General features: G+C 36.8%; 1 protein-coding gene across 6 annotated transcripts in view; it reads right to left on the bottom strand.

Annotated features, from left to right (window-relative positions):
• The window catches only part of ntrk2a (neurotrophic tyrosine kinase, receptor, type 2a), a 115,746-nt gene that overhangs the window by 55,812 nt on the left and 38,384 nt on the right, over nt 1-21,550 (bottom strand). Inside the window, exon 14 of one of the 6 annotated variants that reach the window (XM_078789481.1) lies at nt 19,320-19,492. The exons of the other annotated variants lie outside the window; for them this stretch is intronic. Coding sequence (XP_078645607.1) covers nt 19,446-19,492 — 47 coding nt within the window. The 3' untranslated portion in view covers nt 19,320-19,445. Of the gene's footprint in view, nt 1-19,319; nt 19,493-21,550 lie in introns of those variants that run through there. 6 annotated transcript variants of the gene reach the window in all.

The raw sequence follows: 21,550 nt of genomic DNA, 5'->3' as shown, positions 1-21,550 counted from the left end.
GAGACAAACCACGAAATGAGCAAGCTTTTCCAGTGCTGGATCTTATCTTTACGAGAACGGAGCGAGGAGCCATTACGCTACATGCTGGCCACTTTAATTGTATGAGCGCACGGGAGACTTCATTAGCTTGTTAAGATGTTATTAGCCAAGATGGAGGAGATGAAGCCTTAAGGACAGGCGGTTAAGTTGTGGTATCGATCCTAGCAGACTCCTGTAGGGGAAGACAGACATGTCACTCAAATATGTACATCTTGCTATTTCTTTACCGGTCAGTCTGTTAGGGCACGAGTGCTACTCCATCGGAAGCTAGCAAGTTAAGGACATTAGTTATTACTCCTGTCAAAAACAATCTTCCATCCATCCCTTTTCTTCCACTTATTCCGGTCTGATCAAGAAGGAAGCAGTCTCAGGAATTCCCAGTCTAAGGCCACCTCTTCCAGTTCCACCGGGAGGACACCAAGGCGTATATATATATATACACACATACATACACACACACACACACACATATATATATATATATACGTACATACACATACATATATACATACATATATATATATACACACACACATACATATACACACACACACACACACACACATACATATGTGTGTGTACATGTATGAGTTAATATTTAAATTTAAAAAAAAATAAAAAATTTTTGGGTAAAAAAAAAAAAATTTACCCAAAAAATTTTTGGGGGTAAAAAAAAAATTTTTGGTAAAAAACTTTTTGGGGTAAAAAAAAATTTTGGTAAAAAATTTTTTGGGGTAAAAAAAAATTTTTGGTAAAAAATTTTTTGGTAAAAATTTTTTACCAAAAATTTTTTGGTAAAAATTTTTTGGGGTAAAAACATTTTTTGCAATTTAAAGTAAATAATGTCAAAATATTTTAAAAAACTGCTTAAAAGTCATAACGTTATAAGAAACGAAACAACATAGCTGGGATAGGCTCCAGCACCCCCTACGACTCCGGTTTCCTCCCACATTCCAAAAACATGCTAGGTTAATTAGCGACTCCAAATTGTCCATAGGTATGAATGTGAGTGTGAATGGTTGTTTGTCTATATGTGCCCTGTGATTGGCTGGCCACCAGTCCAGGGTGTTAATGAATGAATGAACAAAATTTATCAATGAAGTTTAAATAGGGCTGTAACTGACAAGTATCTTACTAATTAATTAACCAATTAATTTAAACACATTTTTAATTTCCCCCTTTTTCCCTCCCCAAAATCATTAAAAAAAGAGGACAAGGAAGAGTAAGTTGTAATTTTTGGCAAAAAAAATTTGGTAAAAAATTTTTTTTTACCAAAAAAATTTTGGTACAAAAAATTTTTGGTAAAAAAAATTTTGGGGTAAAATTTTTTTTTTGGTAAAAACATTTTTTGCAATTTAAAGTAAATAATGTCAAAATATTTTAAAAAGCTGCTTAAAAGTCATAACGTTATAAGAAACGAAACAACATAGCTGGGATAGGCTCCAGCACCCCCTACGACTCCGGTTTCCTCCCACATTCCAAAAACATGCTAGGTTAATTAGCGACTCCAAATTGTCCATAGGTATGAATGTGAGTGTGAATGGTTGTTTGTCTATATGTGCCCTGTGATTGGCTGGCCACCAGTCCAGGGTGTTAATGAACGAATGAACAAAATTTATCAATGAAGTTTAAATAGGGCTGTAACTGACAAGTATCTTACTAATTAATTAACCAATTAATTTAAACACATTTTTAATTTTCCCCTTCTTCCCTCCCCAAAATCATTAAAAAAAGAGGACAAGGAAGAGTAAGTTGTAATTTTTGGCAAAAAAAATTTGGTAAAAAATGTTTTTTTACCAAAAAAAATTTGGTACAAAAAATTTTTGGTAAAAAAAAATTTGGGGGTAAAAATTTTTTTTTGGTAAAAAAAAAAATTTTGATTAAAATTTTTTTGGGTAAATTTTTTTTGGGTAAAAACATTTTTGCAATTTAAAGTAAATAATGTCAAAATATTTTAAAAAGCTGCTTAAAAGTCATAACGTTATAAGAAACGAAACAACATAGCTGGGATAGGCTCCAGCACCCCCTACGACTCCGGTTTCCTCCCACATTCCAAAAACATGCTAGGTTAATTAGCGACTCCAAATTGTCCATCGGTATGAATGTGAGTGTGAATGGTTGTTTGTCTATATGTGCCCTGTGATTGGCTGGCCACCAGTTCAGAATGTTCCCCCCCTCTCACCTGAAGACACCTGGGATAGGCTCCAGCACGCCCACAGTAGTAAATGAATGAATGAACAAAATTTATCAATGAAGTTTAAATAGGGCTGTAACTGACAAGTATCTTACTAATTAATTAACCAATTAATTTAAACACATTTTTAATTTTCCCCTTCTTCCCTCCCCAAAATCATTAAAAAAAGAGGACAAGGAAGAGTAAGTTGTAATTTTTGGCAAAAAAAAATTGATAAAAAAAAAATTTTGGTACAAAAAATTTTTTGGGGTAAAAACTTTTTTTGGTAAAAAAAAATTTTTGTGAGTGTGAATGGTTGTTTGTCTATATGTGCCCTGTGATTGGCTGGCCACCAGTCCAGGGTGTACACCGCCTCTCGCCTGAAGACAGCTGGGATAGGCTCCAGCACCCCTTGCAGCTCTAGTGAGCATAGATAGGTAGAAAATGAATGAATGAATAATTACAATAATAATGAACATCCGCCAAGACGCCACCAAACACAAGAAGTGTCTATAGTACTATAGTACTACTATCACAATAGGAGGTATGATTCTTCTGCAAAAAAAAGGAAAAATGTGTCTTTTGGCAACAGCCCTGAGGTGCTATTAGCATGTAATTAAGATAGCGAAAACTGTGTTGACAGCGTTGCCAAGTTTGGCTTGCGGGCCCGTGAAACACAAACAATATCACCACATAGGAAAATTTAGTATGGGTCAAATCACAGAAACAGTGGAATCATTCAACGAATGCATGCATTAAAAACACGAGCAACAGATCAACCGTAGTGAATTATGAGCTGCTATTGATTTCCCATGAGCAAAAAAAAAAAAAAAAAAAAAAAAAAGAGACAATGATGTCTTTCCTTTCATGCAGTTGCTCTGAATGAATTTCAACATTGTTGGTTTCCAACCAGCTGCGGCGAAGGAGACGTGACTGAACAGCGAAGAGGGAAAATGTGCGTTTGTGTTCATGCCAAGAGACTCAAGTTTGACCAGATGGCTTGTGCATGAACATCCATGATGGAAGGAGTCTTGATAAAAAAAAAAAAAGCAAGAGATTCTCCAGTCAAGATGTACTAGAAGCTTCTATCTGGGTCTATGACTTGGAATCATTACAATTACATTCTTATGATGTATTCAAGGTAACCTCGGAAGTCAGAAATCTCCCTTATTATGAAGATGTGACCTCCAGAAAATGCAGAAATGTGATGCCACACAAGGGGTGCTAGATGATGCAGATCAAAAGGGGAGGGGGGGGCGTTCGACGTCATATTTATTCTACTTCCGTGCAAAAATGAAGCGATTCCAGCTGGTGTATTTTACACCAGATGAGCAAGTCATTATTATGGAGCGTTATGAGGAGTTCTAAAAGATTATCATTGCCAAAAAAACAACAACACTGTCACCGCCAATAGAGCGGGGGGGGGACAACATCATTTCAAAAAGACAGTTTATCATTTTTTCCCCTTTCTTTCATATTTAATTTAATATTTATTTCTATTATTTATTGTATTTTATTTATTTTTAATTGTATTTATTATATTTATTTATTCAATTATTATTATTTATAATAATATAATAATTATAATAATTGTTTATATTTAACTATTATTATTATTTATAATTTTATTATTATTTACTTATATATTATCATTTATTAACTATTATTTATTTAATAATCGTTTTTATTATTATTTATATTATCATTATTATCTATAATAATTTAATGTAATAATTATTTATATATATGTTTAACTACTATTATTATTTATAATTTAATTATTATTTATTTATATATTATATTTATTAACTATTATTTATTTAATAATAGTTTTTTATTATTATTTATATATCATTACTATCTATAATAATATAATGTAATAATTATTTATATTTATGTTGAACTACTATTATTATTTATAATTTAATTATTATTTATTTATATATTATTATTTATTAACTTTTATTTAATAATAGTTTTATGATTATTTATGTTATTATTATTTATAATTTTATTATTATTTATTTATATATCATTTATTAACTATTATTTATTTAAGAATAGTTTGTATTATTATTTATATTATTATTATTATTCATAATAATATAATGTAATAATTATTTATAATTTTATTTAACTACTATTCTTATTTATAATTTAATTATTATTTATTTATATATTATTATTTATTAACTATTACTATTTATTTAATAATAGTTTTATTATTATTTATATTATTATTATTATTTATAATAATATAATAGTTATAATAATTAAAACATTTATATTTAATAATTATTATTTATGATTTTATTATTATTATTTATATATTATTATTTATTAATTATTATATTATTATTTATTTAATAGTTTTTGACAGTATAAAGCCCACTTCCCAAATCTCCCGGCATCGCACACGCCCCCTCCCTTACTATTGTGCAATATTGTTACTTGTTCCTGTTTAATGTACAGCACATATTGTCTCATATAACCCCCTCATATATGTACATATGCTATATATATATGCCATGCATCACTGCTGTAAATACACACTCAATGTTTGCAAAACATAAGATAAAAAATAAATATATCAAATTCTGACTTCCTCAGATACATAATCTACATTTTGGCCTCAATCTTTTTTTTTTTAGGTGTTTTTATTATTTCATCTTCCTGTGACTACAATTGGAAAACATTTTATGATTCATTATGCATCTGCTTAAGATCAAAACACATTTGATCTTAAGGTCCTAACAACAAAGAGCACCAGGTATGGCGCCACTTGTTTATGTCTGTTAGCTAACTGCTCATTTGTTTACTTCTTTTCAGGTGGTGTGTGTAACCAATGGAAGAACACACACACACACACACGCACACACACATGCAAACACGTGCAGGTTATTGTCTGCAGTGTGCGTTTGTGCTGGGAGGCTGAAGATCATTAACACAAGGAGGTCCTGGGGTCAAATCGTTATAAATACGGTTAAGCCGAGGGGCCAAAGGAGACTGTGTGTGTGTGTGTGTGTGTGTGTGTGTGTGTGTGTGTGTGTGCTCGAAGACAAAGTGAGGTGGCGTAAAGTCCGCTGGGAGTGACTTGGTGAAAACGTGGATGAGAAGATGGAAGGTGGGAGACAGATAACGGAGAAAAAAGATGGACGGGTGAGGTGCAAGTATAAGTGGGGTCAGGTCATGACCCCATGCTGTTAATAGACATGGAAGCCATGTTTAAATTGGCAGCCTGCTGAGGTAGAATCCATGCGTGACTGTCAATAACTCAGCTATGGTCATGACTGGAATGAACTAGAACAATTTGTCTTACAGTCAATCATTTGTCTTATACTCCAGTGCGACTTATATATGTTTTTTTTACCTAATTCTGCATTTTTGGCCTTGTGTGACTTATACTCCAGAGCGACTTATATTGGTATTTTTCTACCTTTTAGGCCCTATGCGACTTATACTCCAGCGTGACTTATATTGGTATTTTTCTACCTTTATGGCCTTGTGCGACTTATACTCTGGAGCAACTTATATTGGTATTTTTCTACATTTTTGGCTTTGTGCGACTTATATTGGTATTTTTCTACCTTTTGGGCCTTGTGCGACTTATACTCTGGAGCGACTTATATTGGTATTTTTCTACCTTTATGGCCTTGTGCGACTTATACTCTGGAGCAACTTATATTGGTATTTTTCTACATTTTTGGCTTTGTGCGACTTATATTGGTATTTTTCTACCTTTTGGGCCTTGTGCGACTTATACTCTGGAGCGACTTATATTGGTATTTTTCTACCTTTATGGCCTTGTGCGACTTATACTCTGGAGCAACTTATATTGGTATTTTTCTACATTTTTGGCTTTGTGCGACTTATATTGGTATTTTTCTACCTTTTGGCCTCGTGCGACTTATACTCTGGAGTGACTTATATTGGTATTTTTCTACCTTTTTGGCCTTGTGCGACTTATATTGGTATTTTTCTACCTTTTTTGCCCTACGCGACTTATACTCCAGAGTGATATATATTGGTATTTTTCTACCTTTTTGGCCTTGTATGACTTATATTGGTATTTTCCTACCTTTTTGGTCTTGTGCGACTTATACTCTGAGCGACTAATATTGGTATTTTTCTACCTTTTTAGCCTTGTGCGACTTATACTCTGGAGTGACTTATATTGGTATTTTTCTACCTTTTTGGCCTTGTGTGACTTATATTGGTATTTTTCTACCTTTTTGGCCTTGTGCGACTATTTTTCTACCTTTTGGGCCTTGGGCGACTTATATTGGTATTTTTCTAGCTTTTTGGCCTCATGCGACTTATACTCCGGCGCAACTTATATTGATATTTTTCTACCTTTTTGGCCTTGTGTTACTTATATTGGTATTTTTCTACCTTTTGGCCTTGTGTGACTTATATTGGTATTTTTCTACCTTTTTGGCCTTGTGCGACTTATACTCTGGAGCGACTTATACTTTGGAGCGACTTATATTGGTATTTTTCTACCTTTTTGGCCTTGTGCGACTTATATTGGTATTTTTCTACCTTTTTTGCTTTGTGCGACTTATACTCCGGAACGACTTATATTGGTATTTTTCTACCTTTTGGCCTCGTGCGACTTATACTCTGGAGCGACTTATATTGGTATTTTTCTACCTTTTTGGCCTTGTGCGACTTATATTGGTATTTTTCTACGTTTTTGACCTTGTGCGACTTATACTCCAGAGCGACTTATATTGGTATTTTTCTACCTTTTTGGCCTTGTGCGACTATTTTTCTACCCTTTGGGCCTTGTGTAACTTATATTGGTATTTTTCTACCTTTTTGGCCTTATGTGACTTATACTCCGGAACGACTTATATTGGTATTTTTCTACCTTTTTGGCCTTGTGCGACTTATATTGGTATTTTTCTACCTTTTGGCCCTATGCAACTTATACTGGTATTTTTCTACCTTTTGGGCCTTGTGCGACTTATATTGGTATTTTTCTACTTTTTGGGCCTTGTGCGACTTATACTCTGGAGTGACTTATATTGGTATTTTTCTACCTTTTTGGCCTTATGCGACTTATACTCCAGAGTGACTTATATTGGTATTTTTCCACCTTTTTGGCCTTGTGCGACTTATATTGGTATTTTCCTACCTTTTTGGCCTTGTGCGACTTATATTGGTATTTTTCTATCTTTTTGGCCTTGTGTGACTTATATTGGTATTTTTCTACCTTTTTGGCCTTATGCAACTTATACTCCAGAGTGACTTATATTGGTATTTTTCTACCTTTTTGGCCTTGTGCGACTTATATTGGTATTTTTCTATCTTTTTGGCCTTGTGTGACTTATATTGGTATTTTTCTACCTTTTTGGCCTTATGCAACTTATACTCCAGAGTGACTTATATTGGTATTTTTCTACCTTTTTGGCCTTGTGCGACTTATATTGGTATTTTTCTATCTTTTTGGCCCAATGCGACTTATACTCCAGAGCGACTTATATTGGTATTTTTCTACCTTTCTGGCCTTGTCGACTTCATACCCTTCCCATGGAGGTGTCCGGAAGGCATCCTGATGACCAAGCCACCTCTCAATGGGGAGGAACAACGGTTCTAATCTGAGTTTCTCCTGGATGACGGTGCTTTTCACCTAATCTCTAAGGAAGAGCCCAGCCCCCTTATGGAGGAAAGACATCACTTATACCCGCAATCTTGTCCTTCCTGGAACTACTATGGTCGCTTATAAGCATAGGTGAGGGTAGGAACATCACCATCTACTTCAGCATGAATCTTGGCCACTGTTTGGTCCCTGCTTGCTTCATCGGAGCTTTGTGCCAAACAATACGATTCGGGGAACAGATGGTTTTCCCACATAGACCAGGATAGGCTGAGAAGCATAGTGTTAAATACAAACCTCTGGACACCTACACTGTGTGGCTACAACTACTCGTGGGGAAATGCAACTGATATTCACTTGCTAGTCGGATAGCGTAGGTGGAATTATTTTGGTGCTGGGGAATAAATCAACTCCGCTAAAATGAATAATGCATCCTGGACTAAATATATAGAGTACATACGTACATATTATAGCATTTTTAAATGTGTGTCAGAGTTTCCACAATGTCGTCCTTTAAACGTGGTTTTATTAAGCAGTGTTTTGGGTGTCTGTAGCTTTAATTTAATTTTAATTAAATTGAATTTTTTTTTTTTTTTTTTTTTTTTTTTGTAATTTTTGAGCTCCCCACGGCGCCCTTGTTTGTTTCTTTTCTCTCCTGTGACTTCCTGCCACTCTCACGCAGACCACCCACTGGGTGACATGCAAAAGTTTATCCACTTTAAAAATAATAAAAAATAACCCATTGTAAATAGTTAATTATTGCAAGTATAGGTTGTCAGTGCTTCAGTGGAACCGGGGGGGGGGGGGGGGGGGTGTTTTATAGCCTGGTTAGAAATGGCGACAGAGTGACTACTGACTACATTGATCTCCTTCAGGCTGGCCGGGTGCACCTCAGACAAAGTGTAGCTATTTGCTGGTGCCTGTTGCCCCCGGCAATGCTTGTCCACAGACTACAGCAGGGATGTTTAAGAACATTCAGGCTTGTCAGGAAAAAGGAAAAACTGCATTTTTGTAGCAAATTTTGCCCATCATCCACAATCCTTATGTACAAAGACAAAGGACACTTATTAGTGGATAATAGCGGATTCTAACCCGTCGAGATGAGTCGTTGGAAGTGTTGACGGTCAACAAATCAGACGTTACTCGCTGGTTTGCTGCCTTTTTTCCATTACCCTAAATCAGGGGTCTCAAACATGCGGCCCGCGGGCCAAATGTGGCCCACAGGACACCAGTTTGAGGCCCCCGCCTTGATATGAAAGTTTAATGTAAGACGAGCCAAAAACAAAAACTTGCTTTGTCGGAAAAAAAAATGGAGAAGAGTTGAAGAAATATAATAAACCAAACTGTGGCGACATTAATATCAAATGTTACATTCCAGAAAACTGGAAATATGACATTTCAGATGTAGGAAACATGCATCGGAATGCCTAATATAAACTACACACTGACTGTATGCATTGGTTTGTGATTAGATACCTGTAGACAGGAAATAACACCCCTATAGTCAACTTTACCCTCCAATGATTGTTTGTTTACACCACATTGCACGGCACTAATGATCACAATAGAGGTGACAGCTGCTCATAGCATAAAGCAGGGGTCCTAAAAATGCAGCCCGAGGGCCAAATGTGGCCCGCAGGACACTAGTTTGAGGCCCCTGCCTTGATATGAAAGTTTAATGTTAGTGCGGCCCACGCAAGTTTGATATAGATGCTGTATGGTATCATGTACCCAGAAAAAAATATTACGTTTGATTAATGTTCATGTTAAAGGTTAAATAACTGTTAATAGTTATCCTCCCTATCTGTGTGGAAGTGGTAAGTTTTTGGCGATTTAAGTTTAAAGGAAATAACTTGAAGGCTACCGTTTAGGTCGCTAGCTCTCTAGTTTGCGAGTTAGCATGTAACAATTTTCATATTTTTTTTTTGTCATATTATGAATTGATTTCCATAATGTTTGACTTTATTCCCATCATATTTTTCCCAACCTAATTTTCCAAAAATTACAACTTTACTTTGTTTGGTTTGTTTCTCTCACATTACAACTAACACAAAAAACACATAATTGTTCTTTAATATTCATATAATAAGATATTTAATATGGATGCTGTATGGTATCATGTACCCAGAAAAAATTATTACATTTGATTAATGTTCATGTTAAAGGTTAAATAACTGTTAATAGTTATCCTCCCTATCCGTGTGGAAGTGGTAAGTTTTTGGCTATTTAAGTTTAAAGGAAATAACTTGAAGGCTAACCATTTAGGTCGCTAGCTCTCTAGTTTGCGAGTTAGCATGTCTCAAGACCCTGCAGTTGCGCAATATGTTGTAAATAAAAAGAGTATAAATGTGACTATAGTCGTGTTTTGTCATGTCTACAGGGCTCTAATAATGCTTTGTTCATTTTAATCTGAAAAAAATAATTTGTCTACCCACCAACTATATGTGGTTTCTTAAGTTATTATTATTTGCCGTTTTATTATTATTATTATATTTATTTATTACTGATTGACGAGGTGCAGGCAGACTATACGCTGCCACTAAAAAGGCCTCTGTGACCCTTTCAGTACACTCAAACACACACACAGAAACATGACCCATGTGGTCTCTAAACTGCTGTCACCCAAGTGGACAGAAGACAGGAAGTAAAGTATTGATCCTGACCAGGAAGGAAGGATGCAAGGGAGACAAAGAGGAAGAGTTGGCTTTGGTTGAGATGTTTTTCTCCAGTGGTTCAAACTGATACCTTTTTTTGTTGTTGTTTTTTTTGTCTATCATCAACAATCCTTACGTGAGCACAGGTCTTTTCCCTTTTCTGTGCATTCTAAAGCAAGAAAAGCAGTTAGCATGAGGGACCTATTACAGTTTTTTCTCGATTGTTTACACACAATTTGTGATGCCTGAGACACAATGCATGCTAACTCGCAAACTTAGAGAGCTAGCGACCTAAACGGTAGCCTTCAAGTTATTTCCTTTAAACTTAAATAGCCAAACACTTACCACTTCCACACGGATAGGGAGGATAACTATTAACAGTTATTTAACCTTTAACATGAACATTACCCTCGTGAGGATAAGCGGTAGAAAATGAATGAATAATAATAATAATGTCAAAATATTATAAAAGCTGCTTAAAAGTCACAACATTATGGGAAACAAAAACAACATAGCTGGGATAGGCTCCAGCAAACATGCTAGGTTAATTGGCGACTCCAAATTGTCCATAGGTATGAATGTGAGTGTGAATGGTTGTTTGTCTATATGTGCCCTGTGATTGGCTGGCCACTAGTCTGGGGTGTACCCCGCCTCTCTCCCGAAGACAGCTGGGATAGGTTCCAGCACGCCCGCAACACTCGTGAGGAAAAGCGGTAGAAAATGAATGAATGTCAAAATATTAAAAAAACTGCTTAAAAGTCATAACATTATGAGAAACGAAACAACATAGCTGGGATAGGCTCCAGCACCCCTCCACGACCCTCGTGAGGATAAGCGGTAGAAAATGAATGAATAATAATAATAATGTCAAAATATTAAAAAAGCTGCTTAAAAGTCATAACATTATGCGAAATGAAAACAACATAGCTGGGATAGGCTCCAGCAAACATGCTAGGTTAATTGGCGACTCCAAATTGTCCATAGGTATGAATGTGAGTGTGAATGGTTGTTTGTCTATATGTGCCCTGTGATTGGCTGCCCACCAGTCCAAGGTGTACCCCGCCTCTCGCCCCAAGACAGTTGGGATAGGCTCCAGCACCCCCGCGACCCTCATGAGGATAAGCGGTAGAAAATGAATGAATGAATAATAATAATAATGTCAAAATATTAAAAAAGCTGCTTAAAAGTCATAACATTATGAGAAACAAAAACAACATAGCTGGGATAGGCTCCAGCAAACATGCTAGGTTAATTGGCGACTCCAAATTGTCCATAGGTATGAATGTGAGTGTGAATGGTTGTTTGTCTATATGTGCCCTGTGATTGGCTGGCCACCAGTCCAGGGTGTACCCCGCCTCTCGCCCGAAGACAGCTGGGATAGGTTCCAGCACGCCCGCGACCCTCGTGAGGATAAGCGGTAGAAAATGAATGAATAATAATAATGTCAAAATATTAAAAAAGCTGCTTAAAAGTCATAACATTATGCGAAACGAAAACAACATAGCTGGGATAGGCTCCAGCAAACATGCGAGGTTAATTGGCGACTCCAAATTGTCCATAGGTATGAATGTGAGTGTGAATGGTTGTTTGTCTATATGTGCCCTGTGATTGGCTGGCCACCAGTCCAGGGTGTACCCCGCCTCTCATCCGAAAACAGCTGGGATAGGCTCCAGCACCCACGCAACCCTTGTGAGGATAAGCGGTAGTAAATGAATGAATGAATATTAGAATGTCCTGTGGACCAGTAAATAGGCACTCCTGCTTTAACCCATAAGAACAGCTGGGATAGGCTCCAGCACCCCTGCAACCCTCGTGAGGAAAAAGCAGTAGAAACCGGTAATAATAATTTCCTTCTATCTATTTCTGCATCTTTCGCATCGCCACAGCGGCATCAAACACCTCACTGTCTTGAGTCACCTTCATGTTGCACCCACATCGTCCTCTTTCTTTCTTTCTCAGTCGTTTTTTTCTTGTTGCACCCTCAGTTTGATTCTTCCTATTTTTAAAATTCAGCCCACATTCGGGGTCTCCGACGATGTGCTTGAAGGTCGATTCCTCCTACTCGGGGGCACAGCGAGGTTGTGAGAGGAACGACTAAGACAAGCCGGCGCAAAATAAGATTCCAACACTTGGATAAAAATGGATTATTACTGCGAGACGGTTTTACATCATCCATGCGGGACAGGTCAGGGCATCCAATCACATCGCTCCAGGTGAAAAGGAACAGTTTAGTTTATCATGGCTGTACTAGCTATTGACTATTATGGGATGCTGACTCATTCGTCCACGCTGCAAACCCTCCATAATCTCACGTTATAGCGACTGGGACCAATTTTACTGTTTTCGTACTTAATTTTCCGTTCATGTAAGACGCCTTTCCCTCCGATTAAGGATCAACATTTACAATAAACGTGACTGTTGTACCACATAGATTAGTTCCAGCTCCCATAAAAAAAATCTCTGTCTCACTTCCGCTGCCATTGTTCACTATGCTAAATCGTGGAGGAATATCATGTTTGAGAAAAGTACTGGTCAGTAAGTTCACCAAGCTCACGATCTCATTCCACATTACGAGAAGGAGCATAAGTAGCAATACTTGTGATAACTATATCGTTTTCACAAGCCAATTATTATCAAAATTCACTTTTTAAAATTGTTTAAAAACTATTGTTATGTTAAAAGGGCTTCATGGCAGATGGGTGGTTAGCCGGCAAGCCTCACAGCTAGAAGACCCGAGTTCAATTCCACCCACCATGCTAGGTTAATTGGCGACTTGTCCATAGGTATAAATGTGAGTGTGAATGGTTGTTTGTCTATATGTGCCCTGTGATTGGCTGGCCACCAGTCCAGGGTGTACCCAGCCTCTCGCCCGAAACAGCTGGGATAGGCTCCAGCAACCCCACGACCTTCATGAGGATAAGCGGTAGAAAATGAATGAATGAATGAATATTATGTTAAAATATATATATATATATACATATATATATATATATATACATACACACATATATACATACACACATACATGCATACATACATATGTACATACATACATACACATACGTGCATACATACATATGTACATACATACTTACACATATACACATATATACGTGCATACATACATATGTACATACATACTTACACATATACACATATATATGTACATACATACATATACATACATATATACGTACATATACATATATACGTACATACACATATATACGTACATATACATACATATACACGTACATACATACACATACATATATACGTACATACATACATTCTTATATACGTACATACATATACACGTACATACATACATATACACGTACATACACGTACATATACATACATTCTTACATACATTCTTACATACATATGAATATATATATGTATATATATACACACACACATATACATATATGTATATATACACACACACACATACATATATATGTATATATATACACACAATATATAAGTCACAGGACCAGCCAAACAAGTGACTTATAGTCCAAATAATACAGTAATTGATGCATTTCAACAGTCATTTTCTTGCAAATGGTGATCCAAAACCGGCATTCACAAAGGAGGGCGGTGCTCCTACTGCAGGAGGTGTATGAACACATCCACATAGAAGAAGATCAATCATTGCCTTTACGGTCTGCTTCACTGCACTACAAAGTTACATTATTTTGGAAGTGCCCGTCACGTGATGCACTTCAGTTTCCAGACTTCAGAGACTGAACTGGAAACTGAAGCCAGCCAAATGCAGAAAAACGCCAACCCAAGCAGGTTAAAATGTACGTAAAGCAGGGAGAAAAATGCGTACACATTGGCAGATCTGCACAAGAAGCACCAGATCGCCATCTTTTCCCAAGCTACTGTCTCCTTTACCGACTCAAGCGATGATGTTTACAGATCCATGCCTGACCTCACGCACCCTCGACGATGTATCAACACACTCCGTGTTAAGCCTGAGGCCTGAGCGCTTGTCACCCACGGCAACAGCATTTGATAGCAGACAAGTGAAGCTGTGTAGTCCATCAATGACGGGCGACATTTTTCACGACATATTGTTATAAAAAAAGGACAAAGACGGTGCTTCATGCAAAGAGAAGAAAGAAGCAGATTTTTTTCTGAGATGGACTAAATAGGATGCGACGTTTGTGAAAGTAGAGAAAGGAAGAGCCGGTTCAAAGTGGACCAATAAAAAAAAAAAAATTAAAAAATGCACACATAGTACACTGATAAATGATTTTCTTTATTGAAAAAAAATGCCTTAAAAGGTAAAACATTTTTCAAAAAAGCAGTTAAACGCCTTTTGAAGGTACATATCTGCAGTTTACGGTGTATTAAATGAGGTATGGTCATGTGCATCCATTGAAAACAGCAACAATCACATAACAAAACATAAGAAATCAGGATGTGCAAATAACATAAAAACGCATTCGATTTTTTGCCAGTGTTAGCATTTCTTCCTTATCATGCTTTAGAGCAGGGGTCTCAAACACGCGGCCCGCGGGCCAAATGTGGCCCGCAGGACACTACTTTGAGGCCCCCGCCTTGATATGAAAGTTTAATGTCAGTGCGGCCCGCGCAAGTTTGATATGGATGCTGTATGGTATCATGTACCCAGAAAAAATTATTACGTTTGATTAATGTTCATGTTAAAGGTTAAATAACTGTTAACAGTTATCCTCCCTATTCGTGTGGAAGTGGTAAGTTTTTGGCTATTTAAGTTTAAAGGAAATAACTCAAAGGCTACCGTTTAGGTCGCTAGCTCTCTAGTTTGCGAGTTAGCATGTAACAATTTTCATTTTTTTTTTTCATATTATGAATTGATTTCCATAATGTTTGACTTTATTCCCATCATATTTTCCCCAACCTAATTTTCCAAAAATTACAACTTTATTTTGTTTGGTTTGTTTCTCTCACATTACAACTAACACAAAAAACACATAATTGTTCTTTAATATTAACATAATAAGATATTTGATATGGATGCTGTATGGTATCATGTACCCAGAAAAAATTATTACGTTTGATTAATGTTCATGTTAAAGGTTAAATAACTGTTAATAGTTATCCTCCCTATCCGTGTGGAAGTGGTAAGTTTTTGGCTATTTAAGTTTAAAGGAAATAACTTGAAGGCTACCGTTTAGGTCGCTAGCTCTCTAGTTTGCGAGTTAGCATGTGTCTCAAGACCCTGCAGTTGCGCAATATGTTGTAAATAAAAAGAGTATAAATGTGACTATAGTCGTGTTTTGTCATGTCTACAGGGCTCTAATAATGCTTTGTTCATTTTATTTTGAAAAAAATAATTTGTCTACAAACCAACTATATGTGGTTTTTTAAGTTTTTATTATTTGCAGTTTTATTATTATTATTATTATATTTATTTATTACTGATTGATTGATTTTCTTTATTGTTGATTTGTTTATTTATTTTTATAAAACAGGGAGTTTTGATAATAATTGGCTTGTGAAAACAACAAAGTTTTCACAAGTAATGCTCCTTATGCTCCTTCTAGTAATGTGGAATGAGATCGTGAGCTTGGTGAACTTACTGACCAGTACTTTTCTTAATCATGATATTCCACTCGGGAGCTACGTATATACATATATGCACGGGGAGAACATGCAAACAACACACAGAGATGGCCCGAGGGTGGAATTGAACTCGGGTCTCCTTGCTGTGAGGCCTGCGCCCTAACCACTCTTACACCGATCAAACCATGTTATGACTGGAAAACCAATTCCAGGCGATGTGTCGGTTTTCATTGGATATTTTGCTTTTGGTACATGACTATAGCGTTAGATCACTTTTGTTTTCACTGGTCTGTCACATGATTGACAGATACAAGCTTGTCTGTAGGGCTCAAAAAGGTCAAGAACACCATATATACTCTATATGGACAAAATGTGTGTATAAACATGGGGTAATATAGTCTTAAATGTCACAATACATTTTTTGGAAGGTCCTGTTGGTGGACACCGACAAAGTGAGTGCAGTAAAAATAACTGGCAACCATGATTTGATTTACAGGGGAACAAAAGTTGACAACTGCTGGCAGGTAAGATGACGAGGGGGGGGGGGGGTTCTGGGGTTCCGGATCGGATATTCAGGATGTTTTGACAAGTGTATGCCAAGAACTGCAGAACTAATCTGATGGTCATTAAGCAGTTTAACAGCATACCGCTGATGTTAGCACAGGGCACATATAGACAAACAACCATTCACACTCACATTCATACCTATGGACAATTTGGAGTCGCTAATTAACCTAGCATGTTTTTGGAATGTGGGAGGAAACCGGAGTACCCGGAGAAAACCCCCACACACAGAGATGGCCAAGTATGGAATTGAACTTGTGTCTCCTAGCTGCCATGCAGCCCTTTTAACATAATAATAAAGCATGAGTTTTGATAATAATTGGCTTGTGAAAACGATATAGTTCTCACAAGTAATGCTCCTGATGCTTCTTCTGGTAATGTGGAATGAGATCGTGAGCTTGGTGAACTTACTGACCAGTACTTAACTATGATATTCCACGGGGAGCTACGTATATATGCACAGGGAGAACATGCAAACTCCACACAGAGATGGCCGAGGGTGGGATTGAGCTTGGGTCTCTTAGCTGTGAGGTCTGTGTGCTAACCACTCGACCACCGTGCAGAGCATTGTTCATCATCATCAGTGTTCTTAGATGGTTGGGTAAAGTTGCTTTTGAAGGTTTTTTTAATGCAATTTTTTCGGGTCAAAATGGCAAAATTGGGAGTGAGCCCCACCCTCTTGACTGCAAAGCAACCCCACACATGAATGATTTCAGGATGCTTTACTGTTGGCATGACAAAGCTTTTGTTCTGAATGCCCCAAACAATCAGAAAGGGGATTCATCAAAGAAAATGCTTTTACCCGAGTTTTCAGAAGTCAGAAGGTTGTTTTGTGCAGGGCTGAAATGCAGTGGAAATGTTTTTTGGGAGACTTTTCAATTCATTGCCATTCATTCATCTTATTCTTATTCTGGAGTTTATGCACATTGCCATCATAAAAACGGATTCAACAGACTTAGTTAGTGCGCAGAGTTCAATGCCCCAAACAAAGGGGATTCATCGGAGAAAATTATTTTACCCGAGTCTTCAGAAGTCCAATACCTGTACCTTTTGCAGAACACAAGTATGTCTCTGATGTTTTTCAATTGAACAATTGAACCTCTCTCTTTGAAGTTCTTGATAATTGGTTGATTGAGATCTTATTAGCAGTAATATTCTTGTCTGGGAAGCCATTTTTTTGTTAAGCAATATGACGACTGTTAGTGTTTCTGTGCAGGTAACCATGGTTACCCGAAGAAAAACAAAGACCCCAAGCTTGTCTGTTATTCTCACTCAATCAGCCTTTGTTTTTGTCAACATTTTTATCTGTATTAGCGAACTGGTTGTTTTGTGCAGGGCTGAAATGCAGTGGAAATGTTTTTTGGGAGACTTTTCGATTCATTGCCATTCATTCAGTAGTAGAAAATTCATTAATGAAAATTGGAGGCTGCCGGTCTAGTGGTTAGCGCGCAGACCTCACAGCTAGGAGACCGAGGGTTCAATTCCACCCTCGGCCATCTCTGTGTGGAGTTTGCATGTTCCCCCCGTGCATGCGTGGGTTTTCTCCGGGTACTCCGAGAGTATTGCCTACCACATTCCAAAAACATGCTAGGTTATTTAGCGACTCCAAATTGTCCATAGGTATGAATGTGAGTGTGAATGGTTGTTTGTCTACGTATATGTGTCCTGTGATTGGCTGGCCACCAGTCCAGTGTGTACCCGGCCTCTCGCCAGAAGACAGCTGGGATAGGCTCCAGCACCCATTAATTAATGAAAATTGGAGGCTGCCGCACGGTGACCGAGTGGTTAGCATGTTGGTCACAAAATCAGGAAATCAGGAAGACTTGGGTTGAAATCTCCGCTTGGGTATCTCTGTGTGGAGTTTGCATGTTTTCTCCGTGTTCTCCGGGTTTCCTCCCACATTCCAAAAACATGCTAGGTTAATTAGCGACTCCAAATTGTCCATAGGTATGAATGTGAGTGTGAATGGTTGTTTGTCTATATGTGCCCTGTGATTGGCTGGCCACCAGTCCAGTGTGTACCCCACCTGAAGACAGCTGGGATAGGCTCCAGCACCCCCTTGACTGAATGAATGAATGAGTTTACCAATGGTAAGTTACACCATATCTTGGTAGAAGAACATAATGATAGTTATGTAACTAACAGAAAGCTTTTTCTAAATAAAAATGTGTCTGACAAAATATAAATTTCAAATGTACGCTATCATAATGTTTGAAAAACTTTATTATAAGAATTATAGTGGAGTGAGGTTGTTATCCAAATCAACAAAAATAGCAATGTCAATGATTCTGCTACAGTATAACAAAAAAAAACACAAACGTCAATGTATCAAATATTATTACCATTACAGATACTTTGTTCCATCACATGACAGTACCTACATTTCGTACAAAAATCCTAAAAAACAGGCTAGCTTTTAAGACAATATAGTCGTGGCGTTTGCTGCTTACACAGCAGCGTTTATTTGCACCCGGGGAGGTCAAATGTCAGCATTAAAAAAAAAAATATCTTAAAAATGTGAGTGCATGTGTGGGTGGTAGTGTAGTGTGTGGGCAGGTGGGAGAGTAAGATGTAGGTTAATGGCCATTTTCTATCCGTGCCATGTGAATAATTCATCCAATGGGGGAGGCTTTCTCTGATTGGTTAATGAGACTCCAACCAGTTCTTCAGTCTGAAACACATACGCGGCACGTATCGACCTCACAACAATCTGTTTGTGTGCGTGTTTTTGTCGGGTGGACATTTGTGCCGCGTTTAATGTTCCCTTTATTTTCTCTGGCTTTGCTTTCTTTTCCAGCGTAAACAAGGAATCTTTTTTTTTTTTTTAGCCTCTGCTTGTGTTGTGTCCGTTTCAGTGTGAGACCACTTCCACTGGGATGTTCTGAAACAACACACAGCCTGAAGAGAAACAACAAAAAACATAAATAACAGAAACAAAAATAACTGTAATGACAAAAATAGCGGTGAGAATATACTATAATATATTATTATATTAGTATTTGGTCTATAGGGTGGAGAAACAACACAAGGCGATGTATCAACTTGCAACGGCTTAAAGCTAATACTTGCTAACAAAGCCTTGTACTGTTTTTCCACTTTATGAGTGTGTTGTGCAATTAGTTTAGAGCATTAAAGAAGCTTGAAAGAGAGATTTAGTAGATTAGAGAAGCTACTTGCAGCACAACGATATGTCTTTGTGATTGAATATAAATGCGTAAATCGGGGCTATTCAACTCATTTTAAAAAGAAAGCGACTTAGGTGACTTGGTATATAGCGTATTTTCTGGAATATAAGTGGCTCAAAGCCAAAAATGCATAATTAGGTCGAAAAAAACATACATAAGTCGCACTGGAGTTTAAGTCGCACAAGGTCAAAAATGCATAATTAGGTAGAAAAAAAACCATACATAAGTCGCACTGGAGTATAAGTCACTCAAGGCCAAAAATGCATAAGTAGGTCGAAAAAACATACATAAGCCGCGTTGGAGTATAAGTCGCACAAGGTCAAAAATGCATAATTAGGTAGAAAAAAACATACATAAGTCGCACTGGAGTATAAGTCGCACAAGGTCAAAAATGCATAATTAGGTAGAAAAAAACATACATAAGTCGCACTGGAGTATAAGTCGCACAAGGTCAAAAATGCATAATTAGTAGGTAGAAAAAAACACATAAGTCGCACAAGGTCAAAAATGCATAATTAGGTAGAAAAAAACACACATAAGTCGCACAAGGTCAAAAATGCATAATTAGGTAGAAAAAAAACATACATAAGTCGCACTGGAGTATAAGTCGCACAAGGTCAAAAATGCATAATTAGGTAAAAAAAACATACATAAGTCGCACTGGAGTATAAGTCGCACAAGGTCAAAAATGCATAACTAGGTTGAAAAAAAACATACATAAGTCGCACTGGAGTATAAGTCACACAAGGCCGAAAATGCATAACTATGTTGAAAAAAAACATACATAAGTCGCACTGGAGTATAAGTCGCACAAGGTCAAAAATGCATAATTAGGTAGAAAAAAACACACATAAGTCGCACAAGGTCAAGAATGCATAATTAAGTAGAAAAAAACATACATAAGTCGCACTGGAGTATAAGTCGCACAAGGTAAAAATGCATAATTAGGTAAAAAAAAAAACACACATAGGTCGCACAAGGTCAAAAATGCATAATTAGGTAAAAAAAACATACATAAGTCGCACTGGAGTATAAGTCACACAAGGTCAAAAATGCATAATTAGGTAGAAAAAAACATACATAAGTCGCACTGGAGTATAAGTCGCACAAGGCAAAAATGCATAACTAGGTTGAAAAAAAACATACATAAGTCGCACTGGAGTATAAGTCACACAAGGCCAAAAATGCATAACTAGGTTGAAAAAAAACATACATAAGTCGCACAAGGTCAAAAATGCATAATTAGGTAGAAAAAAACATACATAAGTCGCACTGGAGTATAAGTCGCACAAGGCCAAAAATGCATAACTAGGTTGAAAAAAAACATACATAAGTCGCATTGGAGTATAAGTCACACAAGGTCAAAAATGCATAATTAGGTAGAAAAAAACATACATAAGTCGCACTGGAGTATAAGTCGCACAAGGCAAAAATGCATAACTAGGTTGAAAAAAAACATACATAAGTCGCACTGGAGTATAAGTCACACAAGGCCAAAAATGCATAACTAGGTTGAAAAAAAACATACATAAGTCGCACAAGGTCAAAAATGCATAATTAGGTAGAAAAAAACATACATAAGTCGCACTGGAGTATAAGTCGCACAAGGCCAAAAATGCATAACTAGGTTGAAAAAAAACATACATAAGTCGCATTGGAGTATAAGTCGCACAAGGCCAAAAATGCATAACTAAGTTGAAAAAAAAAACATACATAAGTCGCACTGGAGTACAAGTCGCATTTTTGCGGGTAATTTTTTTTACAAACTAGT

Source organism: Doryrhamphus excisus, linkage group LG3 (genome assembly GCF_037039965.1).
Source record: "Doryrhamphus excisus strain RoL-2023G ecotype Guam linkage group LG3, RoL_Dexc_Guam_v1.1, whole genome shotgun sequence".
NCBI classification, from domain to species: domain Eukaryota; kingdom Metazoa; phylum Chordata; class Actinopteri; order Syngnathiformes; family Syngnathidae; genus Doryrhamphus; species Doryrhamphus excisus.
This window is presented reverse-complemented; position numbering and strand designations above follow the sequence as displayed.